Here is a 15,870-nt window from a genome sequence, read left to right on the forward strand (position 1 = left end):
CGACGCAGATCTGACTTAGAGCCCCCGTCAGCCTGAAGAAGCAGGACTAGCAGGAAAATTCCTCGTAGGAAGAGATCTGGACACGACTTTGGGAGCACATACGGGATAAATTGGAAGGCCCGTGACTCACGCAAGGAAGTAAAGCCGTACTCACCTTCGAAGTCTTCATAGCACCTTCTCCAAGCATAACCCAAGCCAATGAGTAGTGAACGTGGATGCTACGAAAGCTATCGAGAAGGTGAATACACGAAGGCATTCAGTGCCCTTATCTACACATGAGCTCAAAGAGCAGGCTAGGCCAAAAGAAAGAGCATCTATAAGCGACCAAAGACTACCAAAGTACTTTGAATGAGTGTATTCACCACTGAGCTAATACATCGTGAAGCGCTTTGCTCGACATCTCGTTGGATAGAAATAAAAACAGCTCTTACTGCACACTCAGTCAGCCCATGAGGCTTTCGAAAGTCGTCATCACGAGGCGTACGATATACTGCAATATACTGCGTATTTGGTCAACCTGATGTCGAAAGCAGAGCGTTTTCACAAGGACAGTAAGATCCTCAAATCAGAAACGCTGCAAAATAGCACTGGAGTCGTGTCTGATTGGAGCATCCCAAAAGACGCTGTACTAATTAGTAATCTGGAGTTTACGAACCCCCACGACATCTGAAATTTTCAGCGATCAACATGATACCAGCTCGCAGTCAGGTCACGTCCCCTTCTTCTATTACCATGGCGCAGTGTCTATGCCATCGGTATTACACAGTGCCTCCCATAGTACAGATCAGAAAAAATCCTCAAGTCTTGCTAGAACTTATTCTTACCTTCAATTTGACCATCTCAACTTTTTCTGCAATTTGTAAAGGGCAACAAAGGCCCATCAAGCTCCTCATTCTTCTATACCGCTTGAATAATCACTAAAACACAGTGCAATTATACATATCTATAGATATCACCACAAGCTTCAAATCCGTCTAGTTCTTACCTGACTTCAGAAATCAAAAAGCAGATTTACTTTCATACTTACAACCAATCGACATAGACATTTGGTGCAGGTATAACATGTCATTGATAAGCGTCGAGATCAAAATTCCGGAAGCACTGGTTCACGAGATAGATTTGGGTGACAAGATAGGCAACGTGCTGAAGTTACTATGGCCCAGATTTTGTATCATTCCTGAGGCCAACGATGGAAATCACGATGGTAACGGTGAATAGTTCTCCACAGCGAGCTGCGTGTCACGTCCTTAATAAGTCAACTGATTTTCCACGAAATTCTGGGTTGCAAGAATGCCCATTTTTCCTGCCGGAACTTTTCGATCCCAAAACTCACAATAAGATGAATTTATATTGTGTTGAATCCGCTTGTGACTGGCCTGGAATTTGCCACTACTTGTGGATGGTATGATGTTGGCAAAGTCAGAAAGACGATAATGAACTTTGGATCGAAGACTGCACTACTCGAGACCACGTCCATTGCAATCACGAGCTGAAGAATGAGGAATCCCACGTATACTATCACTGGAATTGCTTTTGAGAAAGGCAACCATCGGCATTCTCCAATTCCCCGCACTTTCAGCAAGATTCGTGGAGATAGATGCTATCTGTCTGGCTGTCATGGGCTTCGTCTCTGCAGCAGGCTTAGGTGGGACCTATCGCGCAATACCCGTCTTTGCTGGTGCCTCTAAGATGACCAAGCCAGCCAACATCGCTGGTGCAATGAAGTCAATGGTAGCACAGCTTCAAAAGGAGTTGGCACTCGTCGAAGTGACAGGGCACATCGACCCATTTATGCTGGCTGCAACTTACGGTGACCGCTTTGTCAACATATATCCCTTCAGGACGCTAATGAACAGATGTGCCGCATTATCCTCAACGCAATCTTGGTCAAATACGCTGGGGTGATGGTGTCGCTTACAGCCTCCACTTTCGGTCTGTCTGTATCGAAACGTCACCACCATTGAGATGGTAGATGGTGGACAACGAACAACGGGAGCCCACATCTCTAGAAACGACGCATCTACCACAATTCCTGCTTAAAGCTCCCAGGAGGCTTCGTCTTGGCTGCATCGAGACTGAAACAGTACCTCTACTTGTTCACCTAATCGCCTACTGCGTTATAGGCTAACGCGATGAGTACCATCAAACGGCAGACCGTGAAGTTTCGGCGGGCATTCTCTCTTCTCGTAGTAGACTAGGAAAGCTGAAGCCCGCCGCCGACATCATCCCAGCCACTCACGCGATCGACATTGAATTTAACGTGGGCCACAACATCATTGTTCCATATTCATACTCCGGCTGGCTCTTGTTAGATTCTTCCTCGTGCTCCTCAATCTGAGAAAGTAACGAATCATGCGAAATGCCTGGAGAAAGTCGTAATTTCATTCTCCAAACGATACATCGAAGAACTGTAGACAGCTATCGAGTCACGCATCAGAGAAGTCATTCCAGACTGACGCTACTGTAATCCCCTTCCCCATGACCTAGGTATGGCATAATGGCTATGTATCCTGTCCTCGTATTTGTTGATGACTCGGGATGAATAAGATACCCCTTCTTGATTTCTAGATATTGCCCGCAAGGCACTAACTCTAGGCCTACATAAACATCTTTAAGCCCTATCAGGTACATCTTGAAACTGGGGTTTGAAGACCATGAACAATCATTGGGCGTCCTGTCGCAGCTTCAGCTGCTAGTGATACCTCCCTGGCCGAATGTACCTGAGACATGTACATATATAGGTTGCGCTGCCAAAGATACGAATATGAAAAAGCGAAAATTATCGTGTGAGGGGGTTAGCTCGTGTAGAAATCTTTAAAGAGAGATGATGTGAAATAGACTAAATCGGGGTGAATAAGGTGTGACGAGATGTAAGATTCAGGGATTGGCCACGTCGGTGTGGATTCACCATATGGTACATATCTAGTGGCATTGAAATCTTAATTCTCTCGCATTGAAGCAATCTCATCACCCTCACAAAGTCATCGTTCTCACTTGGTAGAAGCAGAGTCCAGGGTGCGATGGCAGGGTTGGGATAGGGAACTTAAGGCGTGGGCGTTCCTGCGTCTAGGCGATGTAGGGCAAGAAGCAAGTGGGACCAAAATCTTGTTAGGCCACACGTCAAGATAATCAGTTTCATTGCTAAAGATCATCGTCCAGCAACAATCTCTCGCACTATCCCTCCTCCCACCACGGTGGTGGTTCAGGCAGGGGCTTATCATTCACCATTTTCGTCATCGCTCTCACAGGCCGCTTGACATCGTCGTGATACCTGACCTGCTTCTCAGCCACCCCTCCGCCAGGCATCGGCGGCTTCGCACCTTCCCACCCTGCATTCCTGAGCGACGCACTCGATTTCAGACTCTGACCTCTCGTAGGCGTCTTGATAGCCACCATCCTCGGACTCCCCTGCCTAATTTTATTCTCCGGATCCATAAGCGGGCTCCTCACATATCTGGGGGCTTTCCTCCCTTTCGAGCCCTGTCTTGACGTCGGCGAAGTGGTCAATTGGCTACTCCGTGGCAGATTGTCAGAGCTCGGTATTGTTGGGAGTGTCTGCCCTGGTCGCCGCAGGCCGCAGGGGATATCGGGACTCCGCTCTACTGCAGTGTCGAGGCTCGTGGTTGGCGTTCGTATTGTGCTGTTCTTGTATTTTGTCGTTTCTGCAGAGGTGGGGTTGCCGATTAGAGTGGGGCTTGTTTGCTTACTTCGGGGGCTTGGGGGATGAGAGGCGCCGTAGACGGCTTGTTGGAGCATTGCAGGGCTGGTGTCGAGACTTAGGCCGGACATGCGGGTCATGAAGGCCATGTTTCTGTCTGTGGCTACGGGTGACACCAGTGGTGGCAATGATGGTAGTGGCTCTTGAGGGCAAGGTCGAGATCGAGGCTCCATGAGCCGGCAGTATGCATCGTCAGGATAGCCAGAATGGACTAGATTTCGTCCAATCATCGACTTGATTGAAGATCGTACGCTCTTATGGCTCCTTTGTATTATGAGTGGAGAGGGGCAAGCTGAGGGTACCACTGGCGATACGCTGTGTGAACCTTTCCAATTGCCGCTTAAGTTTAATGTCGGACTTTGCGTGGTGATTGCCTGCTCCCCCTCAGCATGACCACGATGCTTTTCAATGTTCTCTTTAGCATCTTTCGGTAGTGACGGATTCTTCTCTGGTTTCTCATCACCGTACCAACCTGAACCCAAGAGGGCAGTCTGTCCCGAACTGCTTGTGGGTCGACTCTTCTTCGAGAATAGCATTACAAACGGGACTGTCCACTCGCTCTCGCCTGGCTCTGAAGGCTTGCTTGGGCGACTGAATGAGCTCCGGACTCGCAAGATGACCGGACGAAGCGTTGGTATACAAGCGCAAACGATTCCAATCATGACCTCCGTAACTGCTAGTACTGTGTTTTCTACCTGAAACCCTGTCCTGAATTAATGCCACGTTCATATGCGTGCAACTGCTACATACAAGTGAAGTCCACTTTCGAAGTAGTGATATTGCGTGTCACAACAGTCCGTACGATGCAGATAGCTACGTCACTAGTGAAAAGATTTAGCCGGACACTGAAAATTGTTGAGTGAGATCACTCACCCTCCTCCAAGAACAAACAGAAGCGCTACACCGAGCTTTTTCTTTGGCGAGAGCTTCAATTTCCACACTAGCGGTAGTGGTAGCGCAAGCGTTGCAACATTTAGAATAACGCTGTATGTCGTCAATGTGAAGACCAGAATCTCCAAATTCAAGCAGCCTGTTGCGTGATTTGACTCCCATGCCAGTCGGACAGGCCAGCACTGAAAAGCGGTACATAGAAGCCCAACGATGGAAAGGCTGATCCAAAGGCCAGCTAGGGTCCGTACAGCTATCACAAATTTTCGATTACTTTTAGTACCGAACAAAGTGTTGTAAAGAAAGAGAATCGCTAGTTTTGACAAGGAGCAGCCAGACGGGTACACGACCTCGAAGACATAGAGCAGCCTCGCGACCTTGATGGCCTTGGTTTTGCCAGCAGCTAAGATGTGCTTCCCTAGCCCAAGACGGACAGCTGCAAAGAATGAACGATGCTTTACGGGCTAACATGAGGACAACTTACCTTGGAGTATTATTCCACACATCGACCCAGTGATGATCTACAGACTTCACGTCATTGCCATACTTGATACTTTGGCCGTTATGCACCTACCGTGCCGAGTGCAATGGTATAGTCATCCCATCCGAGCTTGAGCCCTTGTATTCTTCTCGAAATCATACGAAGAAGTACAACAATCACTGTGACTCCATAGAGGATCGAGATGCCTGCGACTATGGAGACCTGGCGACTCTCATGGTAATGCGCCGTCTCATAAGCAATTTCGTCGAAGCTGATGACTGGAAGCATGATGAAGCAGGATGTTCCGGCTGGTGTGGTAGACTCATTTGCTCATCTTCGATCACAGACTGGCATCCTCCACCAATCGTAACGTGCGATATACATAAGCAGCAGTGGCACTCAGCCACTTGCGACCTCCTGACTTGCAGAAGGTACAATGAAGAGGGCGGGATCGGTATTATGTATGGCTTGCATGGTCTCGGTCCATCGGTTCCCCCGCCGAGGGGAGCACGTAAGTTTCCATGGCCGAAGAGCCTCGAAGCGCTGATGCTCGTATCTAGACTTTGTGAGCGGTAGGTCTTAACATGGTACACACCTGCGATGTATCTTGTGAGAAGTCCATGGTGCGGTTGTGGGGTCCGACTTGATCTTTGAGGCCTGGCAGTGGCCTGATTGGTGCGGGTCCGGCCTACCAGATGCTTCGTTTCACCTTCAGCCAGCATTCGTACATCCTCCAGCATTTCCTGCTGCAACAGGCATATTTAAGGATGGTTCGCCTCCCGTCTTGCCTATCTCGTCCGTGCTGTCACAGTCTGAAAAGCTCCGACAATTGGATCTAGGATCTAGACCTTATCACCTTGACCCTGTAGAAACAGCTCCAGTGACAACTATGCTAGACGTTGTCCTGAGCATTGGGGGCTGCTGTCTATTTATGTTATCATGATCATTCTGTCATCTCTGATTCTTGGTTCAAGCAGATAGGTCTGACGTTCTGTCATTTCGAGCGTGCGGGGTCGAACGTGAGGGTGTCATGGTTCGAGGACTATTGCAGCCCCTTCAAAACAATCGGAGAATCAGCCCCTGACGCTACTGCACGGCTGGTCCGTCCCGTTGCAACACTAGGGGCATCAGTGGTGTAGAAGATGGCTTAAAAGAAGCCTCACCTAAGCATAGGAGTCGGAAGATATGTGGAAGGACGTGGCCAGTGGAGCCCAAGCGGGAATCTGGTTTAATGAGTTAGCGATTGGGGGATGCCTCGCCAAGGTTTAGTGAATTTCTAAGTAATGCTATGGCTGTGTCAATAGGTCTCTCACAGAGCTAGGTAACCAACAGTCAAGTCTTTCGGGAGACATGGTGAGCAGCAGAAGGGGGTCGTCCTTGTGCGTGGAATCGATGTCAGGAGCCGTTCATATTCGTCACGGATTTCTTTCCATAAGTACACGTCAAACGTCCCTGGTACCAGACCTCGAGTGTCTCCGATCCTCCTCGGCGTTGCCTGTGACACTCCCGCCGCCTGCCCCTCCTCCCCTCAACCTCAGGTTTCCAATACCACTGACAAGGCGGGTACCCACCGCGTCCACTGCTCCCATCGGCTTCATCAGACTAGGCCCTCTGGCAGCCTCTTGTTGTACTTTGAATAATCTAATCCCACTTCCATTCCATACTCCAACTGTGCCATTTTGCACAACCATCTCAGCTTGGAAGATGAAGCCCCACAGAAGGCTCTCATACCAGCCTAGAGAGAGTGGCGTCCATTCGAAGAAGTGCGTTCGAGGTGGTATTTGATCGATGGTCGACGGCAATTCTTTAGGAGGTGAGGGATAGGACAGAAGAGTAAGTATTGTGTGCAAAGGCAATGTTGGCAGCCATGTATCGATCCACGAAGGCGTGGGCGCAAATATGCCAGGAGTCGTCGGGGTAGTTGGGTTCAGTTGGTAGGAGGAAATGGATGTTGAGCTGTTCTGACGAGAGAAGGATGGCTGACCTGCTGGCATCTTTCCGCGAGCTTTTTCAGACATGCCGCGCAATTGAGCTGGTAGCGGCTCCCCAGTTGAAGAAATGGAAGTTGTCCGAGATGTGTGAGGTGATGGTGATGACTGTGGTGGCGTCGGCGGCGTGGTATGCGTCTCATTGTCCGAGTCCTCGTCGTCCCCAATCGCAAAGGCTCCATTTTCTGGGACGTCACTCAGAGCAGGGGAACGAGCTGCAGGCGGACTTCGCAAGCTATCGACTGAACTGTTTCGCGAGTGGCGTGTAGGGCTTGTAGGTTGTGACAAGGCAGCTGCTTCCTTCTTTCGTTGCTCCAATCTTTCTATTTCTTCCTGCCCGCTCTCCAACGTGAAAGTGCGCAACGCCTCAAACTTCTTCCTATACTTGAAGATGCCTTGAGTCAATACACGATTATCTGGGCAGTCCATAAGCTACCGACGCATTCAAGAGGATATGAAGTTGGCCTACTACTATACTGATGCTCTAGAATGGCATTTAAAGAATCAAGCAACGATGTGAGGAGAGTATGATTCGTCTCGTTAGCGAGCAGAAAGCTTGGCGAGGACATGGACGAGTAAAGCTGTAACAGCTTCGAGCACGCCTGAGGTGAGAGACGTTCGATGTATGGGGCGACGTTGTTGATGGTCGCAAGTAGCGAGGGGTATATTGCATCGAAGTTTCCTTTACTTGATGTTATTAGGTTGTGTATCGACTGTCAAGTCAGCCTCGGGCTATTGTAGTTCGATCCAATCCCTTACAATGATGAGAAAGTCTGCATAAGAGTCTTGAAAGTCCGGTACTCTTATGATGGGTGGCAATGAATCTTGCCCCTCAAGCTCCTCATTAAGGAGCTTTGCAAAGTTGACTTCGGTGCTCAAAGTCTGGAGGACAAAAGCACACATACGCACAACGCCTTGCTTCGCTGCATCAAATCTATATTCAAATGCGTAAAATAACATCAAGATCATGTACTCGTGTCGTTTGCCGTCGATGATAAAAGAGCGAAATCGTTTGTTACATTGTAGCGTCTCCCAAAAAAGCATAATCATTTCAGGAGCCCAACTCAACGGCTTTTGGCTTCCTGGAAGATAGGACGCGGTGACTTGCAACTAACAGTGTATCAGCAAAGCCTGTCGCCCGGAGAATATGCAATAATCTCACTGGCTGGTTTAAGGCCCTTGCTATACCATCAGCGATGAATTCAAAGTCTTGCAACCTATGTAGCCTGCCAAGGAAATGGCGAAAATAATTCTTGGGAACGATGCCTTTACTGTTCTCGGGCAACGGATACACGATGATTGTAAGCAAGATTTCGAGGGAGTAAGTAACCAGGAGCTGTTTGGGGTCTTTGTACACTACATGATCATACGGAACTCTCCAGCTTGCCGCATTGTAGTTGAGAACTGTATTGAGTTGCGAGCACAACAGCGATAGAACTATCTGCTTGTCTGGACATGCTGCGAGATATGTCAGCGCCCTGACGCCCTTGGTGGGTAGCACGTGTGGAGGTTGGTATAAAGATTTGCTTGTCAAGGTGAGTAGCAGTCTCATGACTTCGGTACGATTGCTTTCCATTTCCTTTGATGCGTTCATGGCGGTCGTGCATCCTATTCCCGGCTGCCAGATAGCATACGTGACTTTGTTCCTGGACCGATCGGTCGTAGGCACCGTGAAACCAACAAAGAAGAGAAGATCTATCAAGGTATCTATCAACTCTTCTCCCAGCGGTCTAATGTCCTCGTAGTCTTCGACTTCAGTTTCCTCATTCTTCTCTTGGGTTGGGTCCTGGAACAAAACCTCACTCTGACTATCCGTCTTCCTCCGTCTTCTTTTCTCCCAGAAAATAGCATCCTCCCATACTTCAAGTTTCTCATCTTCGTAGATGAAAGGCAGTATTCTAGTCAAGACTCGAATGCAATTGAGAGCATGTTTTTCTGGAGCGACGTCGGAATTGGGAAAGTTCCTGTGCTGCTTGAGCAAGAAGAGGCGGGTGGTAAGACTGAGAAGCAGGGTCTCTACGTTCTTCAAGGAGGCATCGCGGGCCCTTCGGATATCGGTAATGGTGAATAGCGAGAAGATATCATCAGCTGAGACCGGGAAGTCGTAGAAACCTCTCCAATATGGGTCATTGGCTGCTATCGGGTCGCTAGATGAGAGCCGGAAGATGCCTTGCTTAAGGGCTTGCTTAGAGTCGGTATTACCCATAGCGGGCTCATTGCGGAGCAAAACGCTTCAATAAATGCCTGTTTGTTTGGTCTTAGACTCAAGCATCTCTGGGATTCCGCGAAGGGGCTCTCAAGCATAAGCAAACAATTTGAAAAATACGTGACTTCGACACATACCCCCCGGCGATAAGCGGGGATAAGCGTGGAGCTTCAGCCTAGACCTACAACAACTGAGAAGCTTTCAATATGCCCGTGACACCGTCCCACAAATATTTAAGACATGGGCAACGCAGACTTCAATTCTGATCCTGCAAATCTCTGATCATGGATCAAGCGAAGCGTGGCTCCGATGCACTGGCAAACGGTGACTTCACCGCCGCCGTTTCTCACTACTCCGACGCCCTGAAGCAAAATCCGACTGCCGTTGACTATTACATAAAAAGATCTATAGCGTACACCCGCATATCTCCTTCAGATCACTCAAGCTCACTTAAGGATGCTGAATTAGCGGTTATTCTCGCCAAAAAGCGTGCAAAGCGAGAACTCATTGCTCAAGCACAGCTCCGGCGTGCAATCGCCCTGTTTGGGCTGGAGCGATGGGCTGATTCAGGAGAGTGCTTGGAGTGGGTCAGGAAACTAGATATGAAAGAGAAGAGCGCTGCCATATGGGAAATGAAGGTAGCTGGAAAGCTGAAAGGGCTGCCAGAAGACGATGACCGAAAAAAACCTTCTGTCACAGAGTTTCCGGATGTGGAAATACCAACTGTGCAGTCTCAAAAGCCTGGGACGAATTCAAATGAGGCATCGAGCTCTCAATCAAATTCCAACGCAGCTTCTACTGGCACGCCCGCAAACACTTATACTTCACAAAATGGTGGAGTGCAGACACCGCCCAATAAAATCCGTCATGAATGGTATCAATCGAATGACGCAGTCATCGTCAGCCTCTTTGCGAAAGGCATTCCAAAAGATAAAGCTGTAGTCGACATCAAGTCCTCGTCGCTCGATATATCATTTCCCTTACCAAATGGTTCCGACTACAACCTCTCTATCGATCCTTTGTTTTCCACCATCGACCCTTCGAAATCTACACACAAGATCATGACAACTAAAGCTGAATTCACGCTAATGAAAGAAGAGACGGGACGCAAATGGGCCAACCTCGAGGGTATTCATACAGACGAGCCGACGACAGAGCCAGATCCAGTAGAAGATGGCCTCAAACGAGCTGTCCTATCGCGCCACCCTCATTTACCAGCGCCAGCGCCTGCGTATCCGACTTCCTCGAAGTCCGGGCCAAAGGATTGGGACAAAGTTGCAAGTGACCTCACAAAAAAGCCAAAGAAGGATGATGAGGATGGACACGATGATGGTGGAATTGATGACGAAGAGGGTGATCCTGTGAATGGCTTTTTCAAGACTCTATACAAAGGTGCGAGTGATGACACCAGGCGTGCAATGATGAAGAGCTATCAGGAAAGCAATGGGACTGCCCTGAGCACGAATTGGGGTGAAGTGAGTAAAGGAAAGGTGGAGACGACTCCACCTGATGGAATGGAGGCGAAGAAGTGGTAGATGCGGTGGTATCAGCTCTTGGAACTGCGTGTTTGCTATAGTCTACTTGCGCTTTATCATTGAATCTGCATTCTTAGCGCGGCGAAATTGGCGAAAGGGTTCTAAAAGACGCTGAACATATTCTGCCTGAGGCATACATGCATTAGCCTAGCCGAGACGCAGACAATTCTCAATGAGACCTTACTCCAACAATCAGACTGGTCTCCACGTACGCAAACCTCGCTATCAGATGGAAGGGTGCTCTCCTCAGCGGTTCAGGGCCCCCTCGCCCGTGTGGGACTGACAGTCAACGGTCCGTGCCGAAATGACGCGGGTGAGAACAGCTGGGTTGTTTGCTTGGCTCTTCCAAAATGTGACGAGTCGCAAACCTCCTTATCAGCACTATGCAAGCCTGGTGACTATCTGCTTGCCCATCGGGGCATTGCAGAAGCTCAAGAGATATGGTCAGACGTCAATTGGCCCTCAGCGTCCTTTCCTAGATGTGCTGCAACACTGTTAATTCTTCTTGAAGCTATATATCGCAAGGCTACCTCCCAACCCCAAACGATCATTTGGTTCTCACTTTTCTACGTATCACATTGACGCCTTCGAATGGCAAGAGCCTGCCCTTGCTCTGCAGGACTAGCTGCGTTATCCTATGTTGAGCGCACATGCAGCAAATCAAAACTCCGCTCAAGGAGGATGACGGCATCACGAGATTGAAGCAATCCTTATCTGCAAGATGGGGAATGCGATTTGCGGCCCGTGACAATTCGTGGAGTCCATCCAAGAGGGATCCTACATCTCTTGATGATAAGATACATGGGTGTATTCAATATCTCTTCTGGAGGAAGGGCAATGAAGCAGCCGCACTGGACTATGCCTTGGCTCAATTCGAGCGACATGCTCCAGCCATTGTTGCGGATTGGGTCTTCAAGCCAAGAGCAGAGGCTGATGTAATCCCTACTCGAAGCTCGAAAGATAGCAGCGTCAACCGCGAGTTTTTGAAACGACGAAATGAACTCACAGATGACAACAACCAAACTCTGAAGCAATGCTTGCTACAGAAGCTGAACGAAGTCGCCGACAAACTTAAAAGGGGAGCGTCCTACATAACAGTCCCGACTATCATGCCATCAATAGAGGAAAGTGGGAACAAGGATCCCATTAAAAAGGCGAAGCGTAAGTTTGACCTCGAGAATGCAGGCAACCTGAGCTGACATTTTAAGCCAATGCTGGAAAACCCGCTCCTGGATTACGCCAGACTTCCATCACGTTGTGGTCTCGTTCAAAAAGCGCGCCGAATCCGCCTACCTCATCAAGTGACGAGTATCCGGCTGACGAGTCCGATTTCGTGAATCTCGACGTTACTAAAGTCGTCGCTTCAGGTCCAGCCAACAAAATTATATCGCACGAATCTGAAGACAATGCTCACACAGAGGCATTCCAGACTCCTCCTACTTCTCCGTTGAAGGCAATTCGGTCCGGCAATAGTACTTCAGACACAGGAAATAATGGGTCGATGCTCCCGCCGGATGGAAGGAAAAGACGCTTTGAACCACTGCCAAAGAGTCAAGATGCCCCTCAAGACTCAAACAAGCGCCGTTCTACAAGTAGAAATCAGCACTACATAAGCGAGGCGGTCGAGACGGTCGATGATCAAAGCCCCCTGGTTTCCTTTAAAAGCGATATATCAGCTGCTTCCTCGGAGACAACACCCAGCAACCTGGCCTCGACATTCACCTCACCTCAGACTTCTTTCTCCACAGTATACTCTAACGACTCGAAAAGATCGTCATTCGACTTTTCGCCTGGGGGTGATAGTGACATGACTATTCAGGCAGTAAAACAATCTAGTCGGCAACTAAATACAATAGAGGCTACGTCAAGTCTCACAGATGTCGACATAAGGGACGTTTCGTCCAATACAGCTGCTTCGCCTCCTAAACCCAGTGGCCTAAAAGAAACAATCCTTTCCCGCCTTCACAACCATCCTCCGTTCGGTAGGCTTCGTCATTTAACGATGGCTTTCAGTCGATAGCAAGGCTAACAGCAGTAAGGGGAATCATTACCAAGAAAATTTGCATCCCTTCCATTTCGCCAGACTTATGAGTTACTCAGAGTGTGCCAAAGGAGTAAAGTCGATCTTCATGCATTTGGTCCCGATTTACAGAAAGAGATCTCAGACTACCCGATTTTCTGGGCCTTAATGGCCAAGGTAGTCAAAGCCCAGGGAGCCAGTATGCCTGAAAAATCCAGTCTCCTTGCGTGGGAGGCGGCGGGACAACAATCTGACCGCTTGGCTCTTAGCGGAAAATTGAGATTCAACAAAGATATCAAGGGTCCGCTGCTGTCCTTCAAGCTGAATGCCTTTAGGATGGAACCCTCATGTCGAGTTGTGAGAGAATTTGGTAGTGGGCGCTTCTGTACTGTAAGCTTTCCAGGATTCATGCGTGCGAGCCTGCCTGAAGAGCTTAGCAAAGACGCGGAAACTTCTAAGAGCGCTCTCATTCAGTGGTTGGTGGAGACTAAACATAGGCTTCTTGGGCGAACCTGGCGCGCTTTCTTCCCAAAAGAAGATGGCGCAGCAAGCAAGAAAAAGGGGCTACAAAGCTTCTCGGACGATCGCTTTAAGATATATATGTTTGCTGAGGATGGACAGGGCTTCAGAACCGGCCCACTCAATGGTGAGCTGGATCCTCGGTTGCCTAATCATGAAATGTTGTCGGTGGAGAAATTGCTGGACTGGTTCATGCACGCTAAAACGAATCGCGATCATGCAGCGCTGAAGCTATTTTCACGGCTTCAATTGGCTGTGAGCAAGACCACCCCAACAATTGAACTCAGTCCAAATCAAATCTATTCGGAATACGATACTCGCGCTGACAATCCAGAGCCTCGAAGGCTGACGAATGATCGCTCCAAGACGTCCAAAGCACCGCCACTTAGTAACGCTCCTTCAATGAATGACGGATGTGCAAGGCTGTCCAAAGGAGCTGCTAGCGACGTTGTTGAGTATCTTGGTCTTGACTACACTCCTGCTGCATTCCAAGGTCGGTTTGGCAGCGCAAAAGGAATGTGGATGGTCGATCTCGATCCAAGCCGCAAGGACGAGAAGTGGATCGAAGTCACGGAATCACAGTCGAAATTCGGCATCAACCCGAAAGACATTTTCAGCAGACCACGGGCTAAGTTCACTTTTGAAATTAACGAATTCGTAAAGCCTCTCCGGCCTAGTAGTCTAAGCATCTCTCTCATGCTCATACTTCAAGATCGAGGTGTTGCTGTACGCATACTCGAAGATATGCTCGAAGCAGATCTTTCCACAGCTGTCGGCGAGCTTCAAGCCTCTATGGACTCACCTCTCTCTGTCAAATATTGGAACCAACAGCATAGTCGCGCAAGTGTGGACAACACAGCCGCTGACGCCCTCGCCTTCCTTGGTGGCTTGCCGGTCTCTCCTTCAGAGATTATCAATTGGTTCATCGATCACGGGTTTGACCCTAAAGAATGCCGTTACCTTAGGGACCAATTGTTCGATGCTATCAGAAGATACCGTCTCCAATTAGAGCAGAGAATGAAAATAGAGGTTCCGTCATCCACGTATGCATACATTATAGCCGATCCGTTGGCAGTACTAGAGGAGAACGAGATCCATCTCTGTTTTTCAAGCCCTTTCCCCAACGCAAAATCAGGCCTTAACGACCTTGATGACCTGGACGTCTTGGTTTCTCGGTCTCCGGCGTACTTGCCATCTGACGTTCAAAAGGTACATGCTGTTTTCAAGCCTGAGTTGCGATCTTGTCGCGACGTCATTGTCTTCTCCTCGAAAGGAGAAACCTCCTTGGCCAGCAAACTGTCGGGTGGGGACTACGACGGTGACAAGTGCTGGATTTGCTGGGACTCCAGACTCGTTGAGCCTTTCCACAACGCCGAAGTTCCGGCACCCACCCCGCTAGAGGTATTTGGTATTGAAAAGGATTCCAAATCGGTGGCAGACTTTTTGGATAATAGACAGCAATTTACCACGAACTTCATCACGCACGGATTCGAATTCAATCTTCAGCCTAGTCTACTGGGGACTTGCTCCAACTACCATCAGAGCCTATGCTATCAAAGAAAATGCATCAATAGTCCAGAAGCTATCGAAATTGCCAACTTGCTTGGTTTGTTAGTTGATAGCGGTAAAGGCGGTTTCATTTTCTCCGAGGCAAAATGGTCACAGTATCTGAAATCCAAAGGTCTGAAAAAGACTCTCAAGAGGCCAGCATACAAAAGTCTCGATCCTGCAAATTCTAACAAGCACTTTATAGACCACCTAATGTTTACAGTAGCGAGAAAGGCAAGTGAAGATGCTCTGAAGACGTTCGACCAAAAGTTCAGTAACGCACATACACGCGATCAGGACCTCTTGGCCGCGTACGAGGAAAGGATCGAGGATAGCAAAGATGAGGCAGGCTTTTCCGACACTTTGAGACACGTGGGTAATGAACTAGAGCTTATCATGGATACGTGGAAAAGAAATACAAGACTAAAGGACTCTGACAAACAAAAACTCGGCGCCCCCGCAGAGGACACGGGAGAGAGGTTTAGAGCCGCAGTGATATCATGCCGACAAATGTTCTGTGACATAGCTCCCATTCCACCCGACTCTATCATCTCATTCTCTCCCACAATTCAAAATTGGGCCAGAGAACATGCACGCGGCCAGTCCTTAGATTGGCCCTATTTGAAAGCTCTAATCGCTTTCAAGAGATTTCACCAAACAAATATGATCTGGCATATAGCAGGCCTTGAGCTTGCGGAGATCAAAGCTCGTTCCAAGGGAATCGGTACATATCGCACTACCGTCAATGACATTGCGTCCGGGTTGAAAGTGAGTGGCAAAGTGGTTGCCGCCCGAAGAGGACGTGAAGACATGGATTCTTTATTGGATGACGTGGAGGGACACAATGAAGAAGCTCATTCTACAAAAGCTGACGACGACGATTATGGTAGTTGGCCATCCGACTACGACTTCGATGTCGATCTGGATTTGGATTTCGCTACCGAATATGAATAAGGTCGAGATAACG

At 48.8% G+C, this 15,870-nt stretch overlaps 4 protein-coding genes across 4 annotated transcripts; 2 read left to right on the plus strand and 2 right to left on the minus strand.

Annotated features, from left to right (window-relative positions):
• Nucleotides 1–3,174: 3,174 nt before the first annotated feature.
• On the minus strand, nt 3,175–5,375 carry KY384_005161 (uncharacterized protein; the record flags this gene model as incomplete). Its single annotated transcript, XM_044813662.1, has 6 exons — nt 3,175–4,421; nt 4,469–4,563; nt 4,610–4,702; nt 4,946–5,042; nt 5,091–5,127; nt 5,181–5,375. 6 exons carry the CDS (start codon nt 5,373–5,375, stop codon nt 3,175–3,177), a joined length of 1,764 nt encoding a protein of 587 aa, XP_044668963.1.
• A 1,154-nt stretch (nt 5,376–6,529) lies between these two features.
• Nucleotides 6,530–9,281, minus strand: KY384_005162 (uncharacterized protein; the record flags this gene model as incomplete). Its single annotated transcript, XM_044813663.1, has 3 exons — nt 6,530–7,507; nt 7,835–8,185; nt 8,238–9,281. 3 exons carry the CDS (start codon nt 9,279–9,281, stop codon nt 6,530–6,532), a joined length of 2,373 nt encoding a protein of 790 aa, XP_044668964.1.
• Nucleotides 9,282–9,565: 284 nt separating this feature from the next.
• On the plus strand, nt 9,566–10,816 carry KY384_005163 (uncharacterized protein; the record flags this gene model as incomplete). Its single annotated transcript, XM_044813664.1, has 1 exon — nt 9,566–10,816. The coding sequence occupies one exon, from the start codon at nt 9,566–9,568 to the stop codon at nt 10,814–10,816; it is 1,251 nt and encodes a 416-aa protein (XP_044668965.1).
• Nucleotides 10,817–11,466: 650 nt separating this feature from the next.
• Nucleotides 11,467–15,857, plus strand: KY384_005164 (uncharacterized protein; the record flags this gene model as incomplete). The annotated part of the gene is made up of 3 exons (XM_044813665.1): nt 11,467–11,977; nt 12,025–12,798; nt 12,856–15,857. 3 exons carry the CDS (start codon nt 11,467–11,469, stop codon nt 15,855–15,857), a joined length of 4,287 nt encoding a protein of 1,428 aa, XP_044668966.1.
• Nucleotides 15,858–15,870: the final 13 nt, after the last annotated feature.

The sequence above is a fragment of the Bacidia gigantensis genome (genome assembly GCF_019456465.1).
Source record: "Bacidia gigantensis strain McMullin 20006 chromosome Unknown contig_245, whole genome shotgun sequence".
Lineage (NCBI taxonomy): Eukaryota > Fungi > Ascomycota > Lecanoromycetes > Lecanorales > Ramalinaceae > Bacidia > Bacidia gigantensis.